The 14,473-nt window shown below is 36.3% G+C and overlaps 1 protein-coding gene across 1 annotated transcript; it reads left to right on the forward strand.

The window, feature by feature from the left end:
- The first annotated feature begins 12,296 nt into the window (after positions 1 to 12,296).
- On the forward strand, positions 12,297 to 14,473 carry LOC144562900 (REF/SRPP-like protein OsI_017815). The gene is made up of 3 exons (XM_078312250.1): positions 12,297 to 12,448; positions 13,041 to 13,259; positions 13,751 to 14,473. The coding sequence occupies exons 1-3, from the start codon at positions 12,410 to 12,412 to the stop codon at positions 14,228 to 14,230; spliced, it is 738 nt and encodes a 245-aa protein (XP_078168376.1). The 5' UTR covers positions 12,297 to 12,409; the 3' UTR covers positions 14,231 to 14,473.

Raw genomic sequence — 14,473 nt, forward strand, 5'->3', positions numbered from 1 at the left:
AAATACTTCAAAAAAAATACGAAACTTTCGCATGGGCAATTTCTATGTATACTACTGTTCTAATGGGATCCAACTTCACTGCTCTTCAAACAGGAGAGCAGGACCATGTTATTCAAAATCTAACCATTGAATTTTTTCATGCACGACTCTCAATATAGATGAATAGTTAGATTTGGAATAAGAGAGCCCTGCTCTCACTACTACAGAAATGGTCATTGTACACTGCACATTGTACACGGATTCGATAATTTTACCTAAAAACCGTGGAGAAATTCTAATTTTTTGGAAGCCCGAAATATGTGTGGGATCTCTACACGGATGTTTACTAAAGAATCAGTGTAGAAAGCCGTGAGAGAGCTACACGGACGTTTATTAGGAAATGTACACGGATTATTATTTAAATAACAGTGTAGAAAGCCTTGAGAGAGTTACACGGATATTTAATTAAAGAACCGTGAAGAAAGTTCGGCATTGTACACGGATGTTTGTTTAAATTAAAGTGTAGAAAGCTTGTGAGAGCTACACGGCCGTTTCATAAAAAGCCGTGTAGAAAGGTTTCAATTATACACGTTTTTTTGTTTAATTAATAGTGTGGAAAGCTGTTAGAGAGCTACACGGATGTTTAATAAAAAAAGCCGTGTAGAATGGTTATTTTAGGGTTTTGCCGTTTTGGTTATTAAAGGGCGCGCCTTTTCCATCACCAAGTTGGTTATATAAAAGGCCTTCTCCTTCCAGCGCCGATTCGATCAACTCTCTCTCTCTGATCTGATCACTTCGGACTTTCGGAGGCGGATGAAAATCATATTTTAATAAAGAAAGAGCTGATCGAATAAATAGTCGGATGAAGATTTTCAAAAAAAGGGGAAGAGGTGAGATGAAGGACCTTCAGAGCGGATGAAGAGTCGGACGACTCTTAATCCGACTCTGAAGGTTCTTCGTCCATCTCTTTTCCTTTTTTTTGAAGGTCCATCCAACTTTTTGGTTTTAGCTAGCTATTTCTTTATTAAAATATGTATTTTCACCCGCCCTGAAGAGTCGGATGAAGTGTTGGAGAAGGACCTTCAAACCAGATGATGAGCCAGTCTGATTTGTGCACTAAAGTGTTTTTGGAGGATAATTTCAGAGCCGGATGAAGAGTCGGATGAAGGACCAGAGCCGGATGGGGAGTCGATGAAGTGTCGGACGATCTCGTCCGACACTTCATCCGACTCTCTATCCGATTCTGAGTGTCCTTCATATTTCAGTGCTTGCAGTCCTTAATAGAATTTTTTAGTTTATATGGATTTAACTTTTGTAATTAATGCTCAATAGGAATTTGTAATTTTTGTATAAATTAGTGTTATTGAATTTTTTGTTTAAATTGCTATGTATGTTTTGGAATTGTGGATTTTAAATGTCTTCCTCTGTTTTGGAAGTTGTTTGTTTTGCTATCCGAAAAACATAAAAAAAAAAAAATACAATGCTACACGGACGTTTAATAAAGAGCCGTGTAGAAAGGTAGAATACAAAAAGGTTTTTTGTTTTAATTAATAGTGTAAAAAACAATTCTACACGGCTGTTTATATAAAAGTCCGTGTAGCTCTCTCGACTTTCTACCCACATTTATAGCTAAATGTCCGTGTAGAAAGGTTTATGGTTACAACAAGCTTTTTCGAGCAGGCTTCCAGCGCCGTTTTGATCAATTAATACTCTCTCTCTCTCTCTCTCTCTTTCTCTCTCTCTCTGTATTGAATTGGTCTGATTTCTGCGCAGACCGGAACTGAGATCTTTGAAGTTAATTTGCATTTCTCCTCTCTATCCTGCTAGGTTAGTCTTCCTTTTTTCTCTCGCTGTCGATGAAACTTATTATTGCTTAATTATTTAGGTCAATTATTTATTAATGCATGCATGCTTGATCTGTTTAGGTAATGTAAATAATTAGTGTATTGTGGTCCAATAACCGCCCTATTGATGCTCTTAGGTCCATGCCCGTTCGAAATTAATCTAATAGGGATTAATTTTGGATAGTCCCCCGTTTGGGACTGCTCTTTGAATATTGTGTCTCATTTAGGATGTGAACACATTAATTAGCGGGATTTAATTAGTGTTTGAGAAAAATTCGTTGGCATTTCTCCTTATTGCTCCTACGAGTATGTGGTTTACGCATACTTGGGGAGTTAAGGGGAAATGCTGTCGAATTTTTCTTAAACACTAATTAAATCCCGCTAATTAATGTGTTCACATATGAGGCATAATATTCGAGGAGTGGGTTACGATTGTAAACCGGCCCGTTTGTAAGCCAAGAATTTGTAACAATATATGTTGCTCGACCACCATGACTAATTGGAATCATTCTTTTAATTTAATTTACAGATGGATCGAAGTTGGATGTACGAATTGCGACGTGATAGTGCAGAATATTTGGCTCGCGTTGATGAGTTCATAAAATGTGCCGAGAGTTATAGAGTGAAGACAAAGGATAACGACATCTTGTGTCCTTGTAGAGATTGTAGCAATTTTAAAAGATTTGGGGACTTGGAAGAAATTAGAGCTCATTTGATTTGTCGGGGATTTCAGAAGAGATATACGTGTTGGTTTATGCATGGTGAGAAAATTGGGGAATGTAGTGCTACCAAAAGAAATTTTGTTTTGGAAGACAATGTTGATATTAATGTAGAAGTTGTTGATAATTTTGAGCTTCATTCCAACGATGATTTTGAGAATGTCGAAAATTTTGATAATCTACTTGAACTTAATTACAACGAGGATGATTGTGTGAATATTGATGAAAATGCAGAATACGATTTTATTGAAAATCTAGAAGACATGTTACGTGATGTGGAAGATGAAATTAGTGATAAAAATTATAAAAAATTTCAGTATATGTCTAATGAATCCAAAAGGCCGTTATATCCCGGGTGTACCAAATTTTCAAAACTGTCGGCTGTGTTGAAATTGTTGAACTTAAAAGCAGACAATGGTTGGAGCGACAAGAGTTTCACGTCCTTATTAGAGCTCTTAAGAGAAATGTACGGCTTTGGTGGTGGATGCCCCCTTAGACTTCGGCGTGGCACATTTGAAGGCGGCCACGGCCATGTCCTCCTGTAGTTGGGAGGAGGCCTGAGATAGCCAGGAGGGACTTCGAAACCGGGGGGAGTTCGAAATTAACATCAACCTCTTCGGGCGGGACGTAGCTGGAGGGCAATGGCCACGGCACATTTGAGGGGTGAGCACTGCCGGCCGAAGGGACTTCGGCCATTTCTACTTGCAAACCAAAATTTATATAAATATCTTGATCGAACTAGTTTCATATAGAATTTTGAAGAGCCGTTTCGTCTTCTAAGAATTTTAAATTAATAAATATTTACACACGGACGTTTAATGAAATATCCGTGGAGACATTCTCTATCATTTCTTAACGGTTTTTTACTTAAACATCCGTGTAGAAAGTTAAAAGATTTGCTATTTAAACTGAAAATGTGCTTTTTAAATAATTATCTAATGGAAGTCGGAACGACGTCGCTTCAAACTCTGAAATTTTATTATTTATAAATATTTTAGATGCAAATTAAGTTTAAAAATATAAAAAAAACATAAAAATATGTCTTTACATTTCGAACTTCCCAAGGCGCGAATTTGTTTCCGCGAACGCATAGAATTTATACACGGATTATTAATGAAATAACCGTCTAGAAATGTCTTCCTTCACGGATGTTTAATTAAATATCCGTGTATAAATGTTTTGCGCGAAATAAAATGCGCGCTGGGTCGGCCTGGTCACTTTCTTTTCAAAATCCCTTCGTCTCCTCTTAACCCTAAACCCACGCGTCTCCTCCTCTCTCTTTCCGTGGTTCCTCTCTCTTGGTGCTGCCACTGTTGGTGTTTCGCTCTGTCCTCCTGTAGTTGGTGAACCTCTAAGCTGCTCTCGCTCGCTCGGTAGATTGTAGAAAGAACGATGACACATTCAGGTGAGGATAATGTAGAGAATGTCGCTGTGATGGATAATGTAGAAGGAGAGAATGTAGCTGTCATGGAAGAAGAGGTCTCGCAGGCTCGGCCTGAAAAAAGGAAAAGAGGTCCGACAATGTGCAAGAAGATCACTGAGCAGAAGGAAATATTGCCAATCGAATTCCACAAGAACGGCTGTGCGACGGGTGATAATCGGGCAAAGTACTCAAATTTTTGCGCCTCCACGGTGAAGAAACATGCATCTATCCTGGTCGAGCGCTGGGATCAGTTTGATCAAAAGAAGGACAAGGACCAATGGTGGAACATTGTGAAGGTAAAGTACCTAACAATTCTATTTTTTTTTTTGGAGTAGATGAACTTACATGCAGTAGTTTCATTGTCAATCAGGACCAGTGGAACATCGTGGACGACCCAAAAGACAAGATAAAGGGAGTGTCTTTGAAGATAATGAATGAAGCTTGGAAGCAATTCAAGAGCAGGTTGAAAACAGTTTACATGGATCAAGGGAAAGATCCGTTGCCAGTGTATCCTTGGCTGACACAAGAGGTGTGGGAGGAGTTCCAAGCTTTGAAGAAAACAGAAGAATTCAAGGTATGTAAATTTAGGTAACTCATTACAGCATCTCCAACAGTGATTGTTTATGGATTGCTTATGCAGATGCGTCAATTGTTTCTGTAATTGCTGGGTTGTACGGCTATTGCTTATTTAGCAATTGTTGGAATTAATTTCATAATTGCTAATTTAGCAATTAATTTCAATTGCTGGATTGGAGATGCTCTTAGTTTTTGTTCTTTCTCAATATGTACTCATCTTCCTTAAGTAATGGATTTACTTTGATGTTCAAAGAAAAAAAGTGAGAAGGGCAGGAAGATCGCCAAAATGAACAAGTACCCGCACAAATTAGGGTCAGGTGGTTACGAGGGTAAGTCGAAAGAATGGGCAAAAATTATTTTGAAAAACCAACAGTCTGACTCACCCGTGGTTAAGATAAAAAATCCTAGGGGCCAAGATTGGCTCATGGGAAGATCTGAGGTAACCGTTGAGGGGCGGATAGTACTCCCAAAAGACGTGGAGCCCGTTGCTCATAAAATGGTAAGAGCCTTTTGTTATAACTGTGTCATTCAAACAAAATCATAACTCTGTGTACATTACTTTGTGTTTTGTTATAACCAATTTTTTAATTAACAGTTGGAGGTGGAGGAGGAGGTCAATTCTGGTGCCCGGACTGTCGCAAGACAAAAAGATTCCTTGTCCTTGGCGCTCCCGAATCCAGAACACACCGGTCGAGTTAGGGGCAGAGGGGTCTACACGGGCTGGAAGGAGGAATTCGATGGAGCAAAACCCCGGAGAAGACCTCGTGCCAAGGTCAACAAAGACTAGATGGAATCAAGGTTGGCGCAGGTGCGCCAGGAGGTACGCGAGGAGCTTTCAATGGAGTACAACCAGAAGCTGGCTGAGCTGGAATCAAGGATGGTGAACCAAATGCACCAAATTAGGCAGCCATCCGAGGACCGACCTCCCATTTCTCCGGGAATTCGGCGAAGCAGTCAGGTATCCGGGACCGAAGTGATAGGCGGCTTGGACAATCTAAAGGTAACCACTACTTGTTCATAATCGAAAGGTATTGTTGATTCTCGCGGTTAATTCGCTAGACAATATTATTTCATTCTAAAGACAACTAATTGCTGATAATTATTGCAGGAGGCCACAGCATGCGACCTCGTCATGTATTTCGGTACTACTCCTCTGACCATTGCTAAGGGCATTGTATATCCTCCTGCAGCCGGTGATCAGTTGAGGCCCAACTATCTCCGCGTAGCGATTGAGAAGATCACGCAGGATTGGGCTGTGAGAATACCTCTTCCTGTCCCTGTCGATGAAATGGTGGTGCTTGATGATGCCCGCTATTCGACAGTCCAATGGCCGAAAAATCAAATTCTTTTGGACAATGTACGTAAACTCCAAATTAATGGGATATCTTATTCAAATCATTCTTTTCAAATACTTGAAAAAAACATATACAAAATTTGATACAGATACGAAGAGGTGAAACAATCAATGAGGATGAAGCGTTGTCACCGGTACGGGACATGGAATTATACTTGGTGTTTGTTACGCCAGAAGTGCCTGATGCGCCAGTGGATGCGCCAGTGGATGCGCCAGTGGATGCGCCAGTAGATGCGCCAGTGGATGCGCCACTAGACCGTACGGGGCTCACAGCAGAAGAGGTTAGCCGTTTGCCTGGTCAGTTGCAGACTCTCCACGCCCACTTGATCAAGGCACCCAAGGACATGACGGCTGTTACCTTCAGTGTCCCCCCCGGTATGTTTCTACACGATGGCAGGGAGGTCGTGCTGCCTTTCACAGAATTCAACGACTTTCTACAGGGCGCCTCGTCAAGCGATAAATGGCTCGATGTGGGAGTCATCACCGTTTTCCTCATGTTAGTGACCAATCAATTATTTATATCATGTGTATAGCACTCAAATATATACTCTAATGTAAAATGATGATTTTTCAGGTTCCTAGTCCAAAAATGCCGTGAGACCGCATCGAAAGGTAAGGTGAACTTGTGTGCACTTTTGGACCCCGGCAGAATTAATGGAAACATGTTGGAATGGTATGAGGATGATTGTGTCAACTACTTGCGTAAAGCGATGCATCATGCTCGTGGGGATCAAAAGAAATTTCTTCTCCTGCCATACCACCAAAAGTAGGTTACTTGTAACCCTTAATTGTTTATATTTTCAGTTAAACAATTACACAATGAACCATAGCAAACAGTTGTGTCACCATTACATGCTGAAATATATATGTCACTAATTTTATGCTAAAGTACTACAATTCTTCTCCCCCCACAGCTCCCACTGGTGTTTGTTGGTGATTGTGCAACTTGAAAATACGATTTATGTCATGGATTCAAGGCGGCCCGACAAATCCATCACCACTCAGCAGTCCAAAAGAGTCATGACTGTTATAATTAAGTAAGTTATCTAAATATCACTTGGTTTGATTTTTTTTTTTTATAATTGTGGAATTGCTAATTACAGTCACTCAATTTTGTAAGGCTTTTCGGCAATATCTTAAAGAGGGTGGAGTGCAGAGCACGGGTAAGAGCAGAAATAAAATGAATGGGCTCTGGAAGGAGGTGAGCACACTATAATTTTATAATTTCATATTTTTGGGTTCAAAAATTTATTGTCATTCTGACATAGGCTGCTGAATGTAAATATCAGTGCCCGCAACAGATTGGCGGTTGGGAGTGCGGTTATTACACGATGATTTTTATGTTTCACTTTGTTGAGAGCATACAATTCAAATGGCCAGCATATCCGGTATGTAATTCATATGTTTTGCCTTGACTTGTCCATACAATTAATATTGATTTCCTCTAAACTTGTTTTATTAGTTGCATTGTTATAATTGCAATAATTTATTTCTATAAAGCAAAACAGAGATGTAGTTGCCGTATTTTTGTAACTTGCATGTTTCGAATTTTTTGTAGTATTCACCAGATTCAAAGAGTTACTCCAAGGAGCAGTTAGATCACTTTAGATGTATGTGGGCAGATTTTTTTATAAAACAATTTTGTAAACCAGAATATGGATTTGTATGATCTTTGTATAATTCAGTGTACATGAATTTTGTATTAATTTTTGATATAATTTGGAAATTTCAAAAATTTACTGGTTTTGGTATTCTTATTTTGGAAATTCTCTGTTCTGGAATTGATCTGATTTTAAACGGCTGGCAAAACTGGAGGCTAGCCAAAAAAAAGCAAAAAATTTTAAAAAAAAAGTAGTTCAATTATACACGGACATTTTAAAATTTATCCGTGTAGAAAGGTTTTTCCAAATTAAAAAAATAAAGAAGAAAATTAATACATAAAATTATATATTAAAAAAATATTAAAAAATAAGAGAGCTACACGGATATTTAATTATACATCCGTGTAGAAAGATCATTCAATATTAAAAAAATATTAAAAAATAAGAGGGGTACACGGATATTTAATTATACATCCGTGTAGAAAGGTTTTTCCACATTAAAAAAATAAAGAAGAAAATTAATACATAAAATAATATATTTAAAAAATATTAAAAAATAAGAGAGCTACACGGATATTTAATTATACATCCGTGTAGAAAGGTCATTCAATATTAAAAAATAAGAGAGGTACACGGATATTTAATTATACATCCGTGTAGAAAGGTGTTTCCACATTAAAAAAATAAAGAAGAAAATTAATACATAAAATAATATATTAAAAAATAAGAGAGCTACACGGATATTTAATTATACATCCGTGTACAAAGGTCATTCAATATTAAAAAATATTAAAAAATAAGAGAGGTACATGGATATTTAATTATACATCCGTGTAGCAAGGTGTTTCCACAATAAAAAAATAAAGAAGAAAATTAATACATAAAATTATATATTAAAAAAATATTAAAAAATAAGAGAGCTACACGGATATTTATTTATACATCCGTATAGAAAGATATTTCGATATTAAACAAAATTAAAAAATAAGAGAGCTACACGGATATTTAGATAAATAACCGTGTAGAAATCTAATTGTACACGGGTTTTTATGTAATAATACATGAAGCTCGGTTATGGAGAGCGCCAGTGTCAAGTATTTGTAAACGGCTGTGTATGTAATAATCTGTGTAGCTATTCAGTAATTGTACGCGGTAAATATCCGTGTGTATATATACAAGGATTTCTAAACCGTGACAGCCTACGCGGCAGGAAATCCGTGTAGCTCGCTTGTTTATGTCCGTGTATAATCACTTATTCTGTAGTAGTGTCTCCTATTTGGAGAGGAGCGGAGTTGGATCCATTCTAATGGGTTTATGCATCATATATTGGTTGTTGTTTGATAAAAAGCCACTTGCTGAATTTTATTAATTAGTAAGGAGCATGCATGCATATTAACATGTTGGAACTTTTACGTCACTCGATCAAATATATATCTGATCTAGTGAGGCAATATTAATTGGCTGGTCAAACACCTGAACGTCCACCACTAGTTAAACTATTTACACTAGCTAGCTAGCTACAATCAAGTTTGTATTTTCCATTTTCAACGTAAAAATAATCTCCTCATGATCAGAAACTCCCGAATACTGATCATGATGGTTTTTTATTCACACATAATCCAATACATTTTTTTTCAACAAAGAGAGAATTAATTATTTTCTCATTGAAAATTAAGGAGTTATATATATATGAAAGAAGAGCCTTTTCATTGTCCTAAATTAGAATTAAAGAAACACGCGTATTACATTTTGGTTCTGTTAATTAACGAGGTTAATTTTAAATATATATATACATTCTTTACTAAAGAAGCACGCCAAATATTGTCTGTAAATAAGGTTAATTTTAAAATTATAGGGTTAAAATGTACTATTATTTTCTTGTTTTGCTCATGTCTCGCCTTCTTATCTTCATTTTTAAGTTCAAATAGTTGATCTGCATCATTTAACACAATTTCCTTATTAAAATATGCTTGGAGACGAGAACTAACATTTGGTCTAGTGGCAAAGACAATACCCTCCGTGTAGAAGGTTGCAGGTTTGAAATCCTTGTGAAGAAATCTTTTGTGGATATTAAATAGTTTGATGACTTAACTAGTTAACTTCCAATCTTTTACTAAAAAAATATGTTTGAGGACTAAATTTTATATTTTTTTTTTGGAAAGGTACAAAATCACTATTTTTCATAATATTTTGGACATCCAAAAACAATTATTTTATACCAACCTAAATAGTAAAAAAAATCTTAAAAATCTAAAATTTATTCTCTAATCACATTTAATGCTGAGATCATGTTGATGGTTCAGATCAATAATTCAGACTTAAAAAAATAAAAATAAGAATACAAAACATGATTGAAACACAAAAACAATGGAACATGTTAATCCTACTTATTTTGAATATACACACTCTTTAATTTTTCAAACAATATTTACATAATATTTTGGTTAAATATTAAATCAATATGTAAATAAACAGTTGGTTAATAATATTTGATTATATGTACTCTTTAATTGAATTATGTTCTTAATATATAATTACTAATAACATTTAGTACTGTTTTTTTCTTTCACGGAAACACAAGAGAACGAAAGAAAAAAGAGAGAAACGTGAGGTATGACAAGAATATCTCTCCTCTTATATTAAGTTTGTAGATATTCTGCAAACGGTTGTAATTTAATTTGTTGGATTTAAAACGGCTAAGATAAAAAAAAAATTGTAATTGTAATTTTATGTGTCAATGTATTGGTATTTATTGTGTTGAAGTCTATATTTAGTTATCTGAACACTCGCTACACTGATTCTCTACTTACAATTTCGTCATATGAATGTTGCTAATTGATAACATTTATTTATCTATTTTTTATTATTACAACAAAATAAGAAAGTAATTAACATGTTTGCTCACTAAATATTAATTACTTAAGGAGGGATCAAGTTACAATAATTTTTTGAGTTACAACAATTTACCACAACCATTTTCTACATTTTTAAAGTCAAAATCGTCAATTCAAACCGTTAGATGTGATCTCTACAATAAAATGTGCTCAGAGACCACATTTTACATTTTTTGAATTTTTTTTACTATTTATTAAGATGGGTACAAAATTCAATGGTCTGAATTTGACTAGTATTTGTACCCATCTCAATAAATAGTAAAAAAATTTCAAAAATGTACAATTTGGTCTCCAAGCACATTTTATTGTAGAGATCACATCTAACGGTTTGGATCGACGATTTGGACTTTGAAAATGTAGAAAATAGTTATGGCAACTTGTAACTCAAAAATTGTTATAACTTGATCCCTCCTCTAATTACTTTTCTATTTAATAGAGAGGTAAAGATAAAATAGTTAATTTCACTGTTATCGTTGAATAAAGAGAAATTACCAAAAAAAAAAAAAATGTTGTAAAAGATTAAAATATTTGGTCTTATTTGTTTCTATGTTTTTATAATTTCTGTTTAAATTTTGAATCTCTAACAAAGCACGAGCAGAATACTGGTTTTGTTAATACACATGTCTATTTTGAGCAGAGGAGTATTTGTATCTCTCGGTACAGCATTTGAGTTAATTTTAGCCAAATAATTTTTTGTCCGGACTTGTGTTAAATTCACATAGAAATGTTAAGATTCGTATCAAATTAAAATAAACATTCTAACTGTCATTCTACCATATTATGTTAGACACTCAGGAGTGGATCCAAGGCTTTGTCAAAGGTGAACAAGGCATTTCAAAATTGTAATTATACATGTAGAAATTTAATTAATTTTTTTAAAACATTTTATATAGTTCAATCAACTTCAATAAATAATTTATTTTGTAGTTGAAAGATGTTGAATTTAAATTCAACTCATGGTATCTTATCTGTACATTCTACTCTTCAATCGCTCCGCTCCTATCAAACTTTTCTAATTAATGTCGCATGGTACCTGACTGGATTTGAATTCATTTGGATTTTGGAGTGGACTGGGCAAACTAATTAATGTCGCAGATTGCAAGAGAGAGATCAGATGGCGGAGAAAAGAAAGAAACAAAGAAGGCTCGCTGTAGTCTGTAGATCTGCAGTGCACCGGATGTTCGATTCCTTATTATATCTAATATAATTCAATCCATTTGAGCTAACGGGCAATTCTTTTAATTGTATTTTTCTCCTCTCATTTTTGTCTATTCTGAAATTCTGATGGTCTAAACTAAACGCCTTCACAATTTTCCTATTTTTATATTTATATACCCAACTGAATTAAGTTGGGTTTAATTTTAGCACACAAGAGAAATGCCTTAACTACCAAGTAACTTAAGTCGTCAACATTGGTCAACCGTCCATCTATCATCTATCCATCCACCGCATCCTATTACGCGCTTGTCAACATTTCATCCGTCTGATCGAGGAGGCCGCCGACAATCGACAAGAGAAGGCGTATAATTTACTAGGAAGCTACTTTTACGATCATCTACATTTATTTGCAAACATCCAGCTCCACGCCTCCACCGCGTCGCTCGTCACAACGGGCATCTAATATGTTGACACGTGTAAATTTAGTAGAAATTGTAATAAGTAGTTCGTGTAATCAGTTTTCTCTTGATAACGATTCGTGCGAAATGAAAAAGTAACGTTTTCCGAGAAGGTGCACATATTCGGAATGAAACAATTCTACGCTTATCTACGTTCACTCAACGGGCAGTTCCACATGCCAATGTTGCATTTTAACGTGCCACCTGGTTACTAGTATTTATTTGTAAATATTTAGAGTACGTTCTAACATACAGCATTTTAAGGAAGATTTCGCCTATAAGAAACGAAGATCGGCTCACCCAATTTCATTTCATTCGACCTATACTTTTTGCTAGTTCTCGCTTTGATCTCTCCATTAAAAGAATACAACTCCCAGTTTTCTGTCCCCAATTTAATCAAGTAATGGCTGAGTCAGACAAGGTTTCTTCTGAGAAATTAATGGTGAGTGGGAGAGACATCTCTCCTGGTATTCTAAATTTGTTCGCCAGCAATCTCGCCTTATTATCATCTTATTTCATTTCCTTCAGATCTAAATCGACTGATTACCTTCTAATGTTCTAATACTGTTCCAAATTTTCTTCTGTCTTGACCCTGTTAGTTAAATTATGCTTGAAAACTCCTTTTAAAGATGAAAATATTTAAAGGTTTGAACCAATTAGGGAAGTAAATTACTTTCTACAAACCAACAGTGTTTAAGAAGCGCTGTACTTGGGGATATCTTCTAACTAGTCTACACACAAGTTTTGTTCCTTCAGTTGTCAAATTGGTGTCAAAATAGAACGGATTTTGTAAGCCTCGACTGATCTGATGATTCTGATCTTCTTATTTTATGTTGAGGGGGGACTATTTTTCCCCCTATTGTCATGGTGTAGGCTTAAAATTGGACTTTTTCGTTTCCAAAGTAAGGTCATCCCCTTTATCCGTGTAATCATAACGGGGTTTTGTGACTACCATAATTAGTTAAATAAAAAATTGTGCCAGTTCACACTTATTTGCTCATTTTCTTTAATAATATCTAAATCTGTGCATGAAGGGTGAGGAAGAGAGGCTGAGGTATCTCGAGTTTGTGCATGCTGCAGCTGCTCACATGCTACTATGTGCAGCCACACTGTATGCATATGCGAAGGAGAGCGCAGGCCCGCTCAAGTCAGGAGTCGAGACTGTTGAGGGTACTGTTAAGACTGTCGTGGGTCCTGTTTATGATAGGTTTCACTATGTGCCCCTCCACCTCCTCAAGTTCCTTGATCGCAAGGTAAAATTCCTCTTTTATTTAATACTTGGGTAATTGAGTAAATAAATTGCTGATGCATGAACATACTTGTGGATAGCTTAATGTTATATGTCCTGTTCTAGTATAGTTTCTTCATAATCAGGTTGCACAGTGTACTGGTCTTGTGAATGTCATATCAATGTTGTATTAGTCCTATATTTGTTGTGTTTAAGTTTATTTTTTATATAACTGATTATTGTTATTGACTTGTAAATACTGTTATATTGAGTTGAATGTTGAATGTTGTAATTAACAGGTATATATGGTCAATTAAAAGGAGCTGTAATTAACAGTTGAATGTTGATTGAGATAAATGTGAAACATGTAACGGTGGTGTAGTGGTTGTGATTGGCTGATTGTAGTTGCTTGAATAGTGGGGAATCTTACATGTACCACATTGGTCAAGCCAGCATTAAAAATGTACGTCTTTGATTAATTACAAGCTAACCTTTTCTATTCATGTCAATTCATAGGTGGGTGAGTCCGTCCAGGAGATAGAGAAGCATGTACCCAGTGTGGTGAAGGAAGCACCAAACATGGCCCGGTCAGTTGCTGAAGAGGTGCACCGTGCTGGTGTGGTCGGCACGGCAGCTGGACTGGCCCGCAATGCAGTCTCACGTGTTGAGCCAGTAGCAAAGGACCTCTACTCCAAGTACGAACCGGTGGCAAAGGATCTCTACACCAAGTACGAACCTGAGGCTGAGAAACATGCTGTAGCTGCGTGGCGTGCCCTTAATCGTCTCCCACTTGTACCCCAAGTGGCACATGTTGTTGTTCCCACCGCAGCCAATTTGTCTCACAGATATAACAGTGTAGTTTGCACCGGTGCTGAGAAGGGGTACAAGGTTGCTGCTTTCCTGCCATTGGTTCCAACTGAGAAGATTGCTAAAGTTTTTGCTGAGGAGGTACCAGCTCCAGCTGCACCTGAGATGCAGCCCATCTCTGCTCAGTAATGGCTTAATAATAATACTTATATGTGTGTGGGTTAGCAATTTAGGGGGTTTTAAGGTTTGGTGCTATGAGTGTGCTTGGGTTATATTTTTCTGATTATAGTGGAAGAAGCAATTAAGTATAGCAACAGTTTTATGTCTAAGTGTTGAAGGGCTTTAAGTTGTTCCATGTGAATATTATGTGGTAATTTGCTTCCCCTAATATTTTTGTTGACACTGGTTTAAAAGTCATCCTTTTCGGCTCTA

This window comes from Carex rostrata, chromosome 12 (genome assembly GCF_964058835.1).
Source record: "Carex rostrata chromosome 12, lpCarRost1.2, whole genome shotgun sequence".
Classification (NCBI taxonomy): Eukaryota; Viridiplantae; Streptophyta; class Magnoliopsida; order Poales; family Cyperaceae; genus Carex; species Carex rostrata.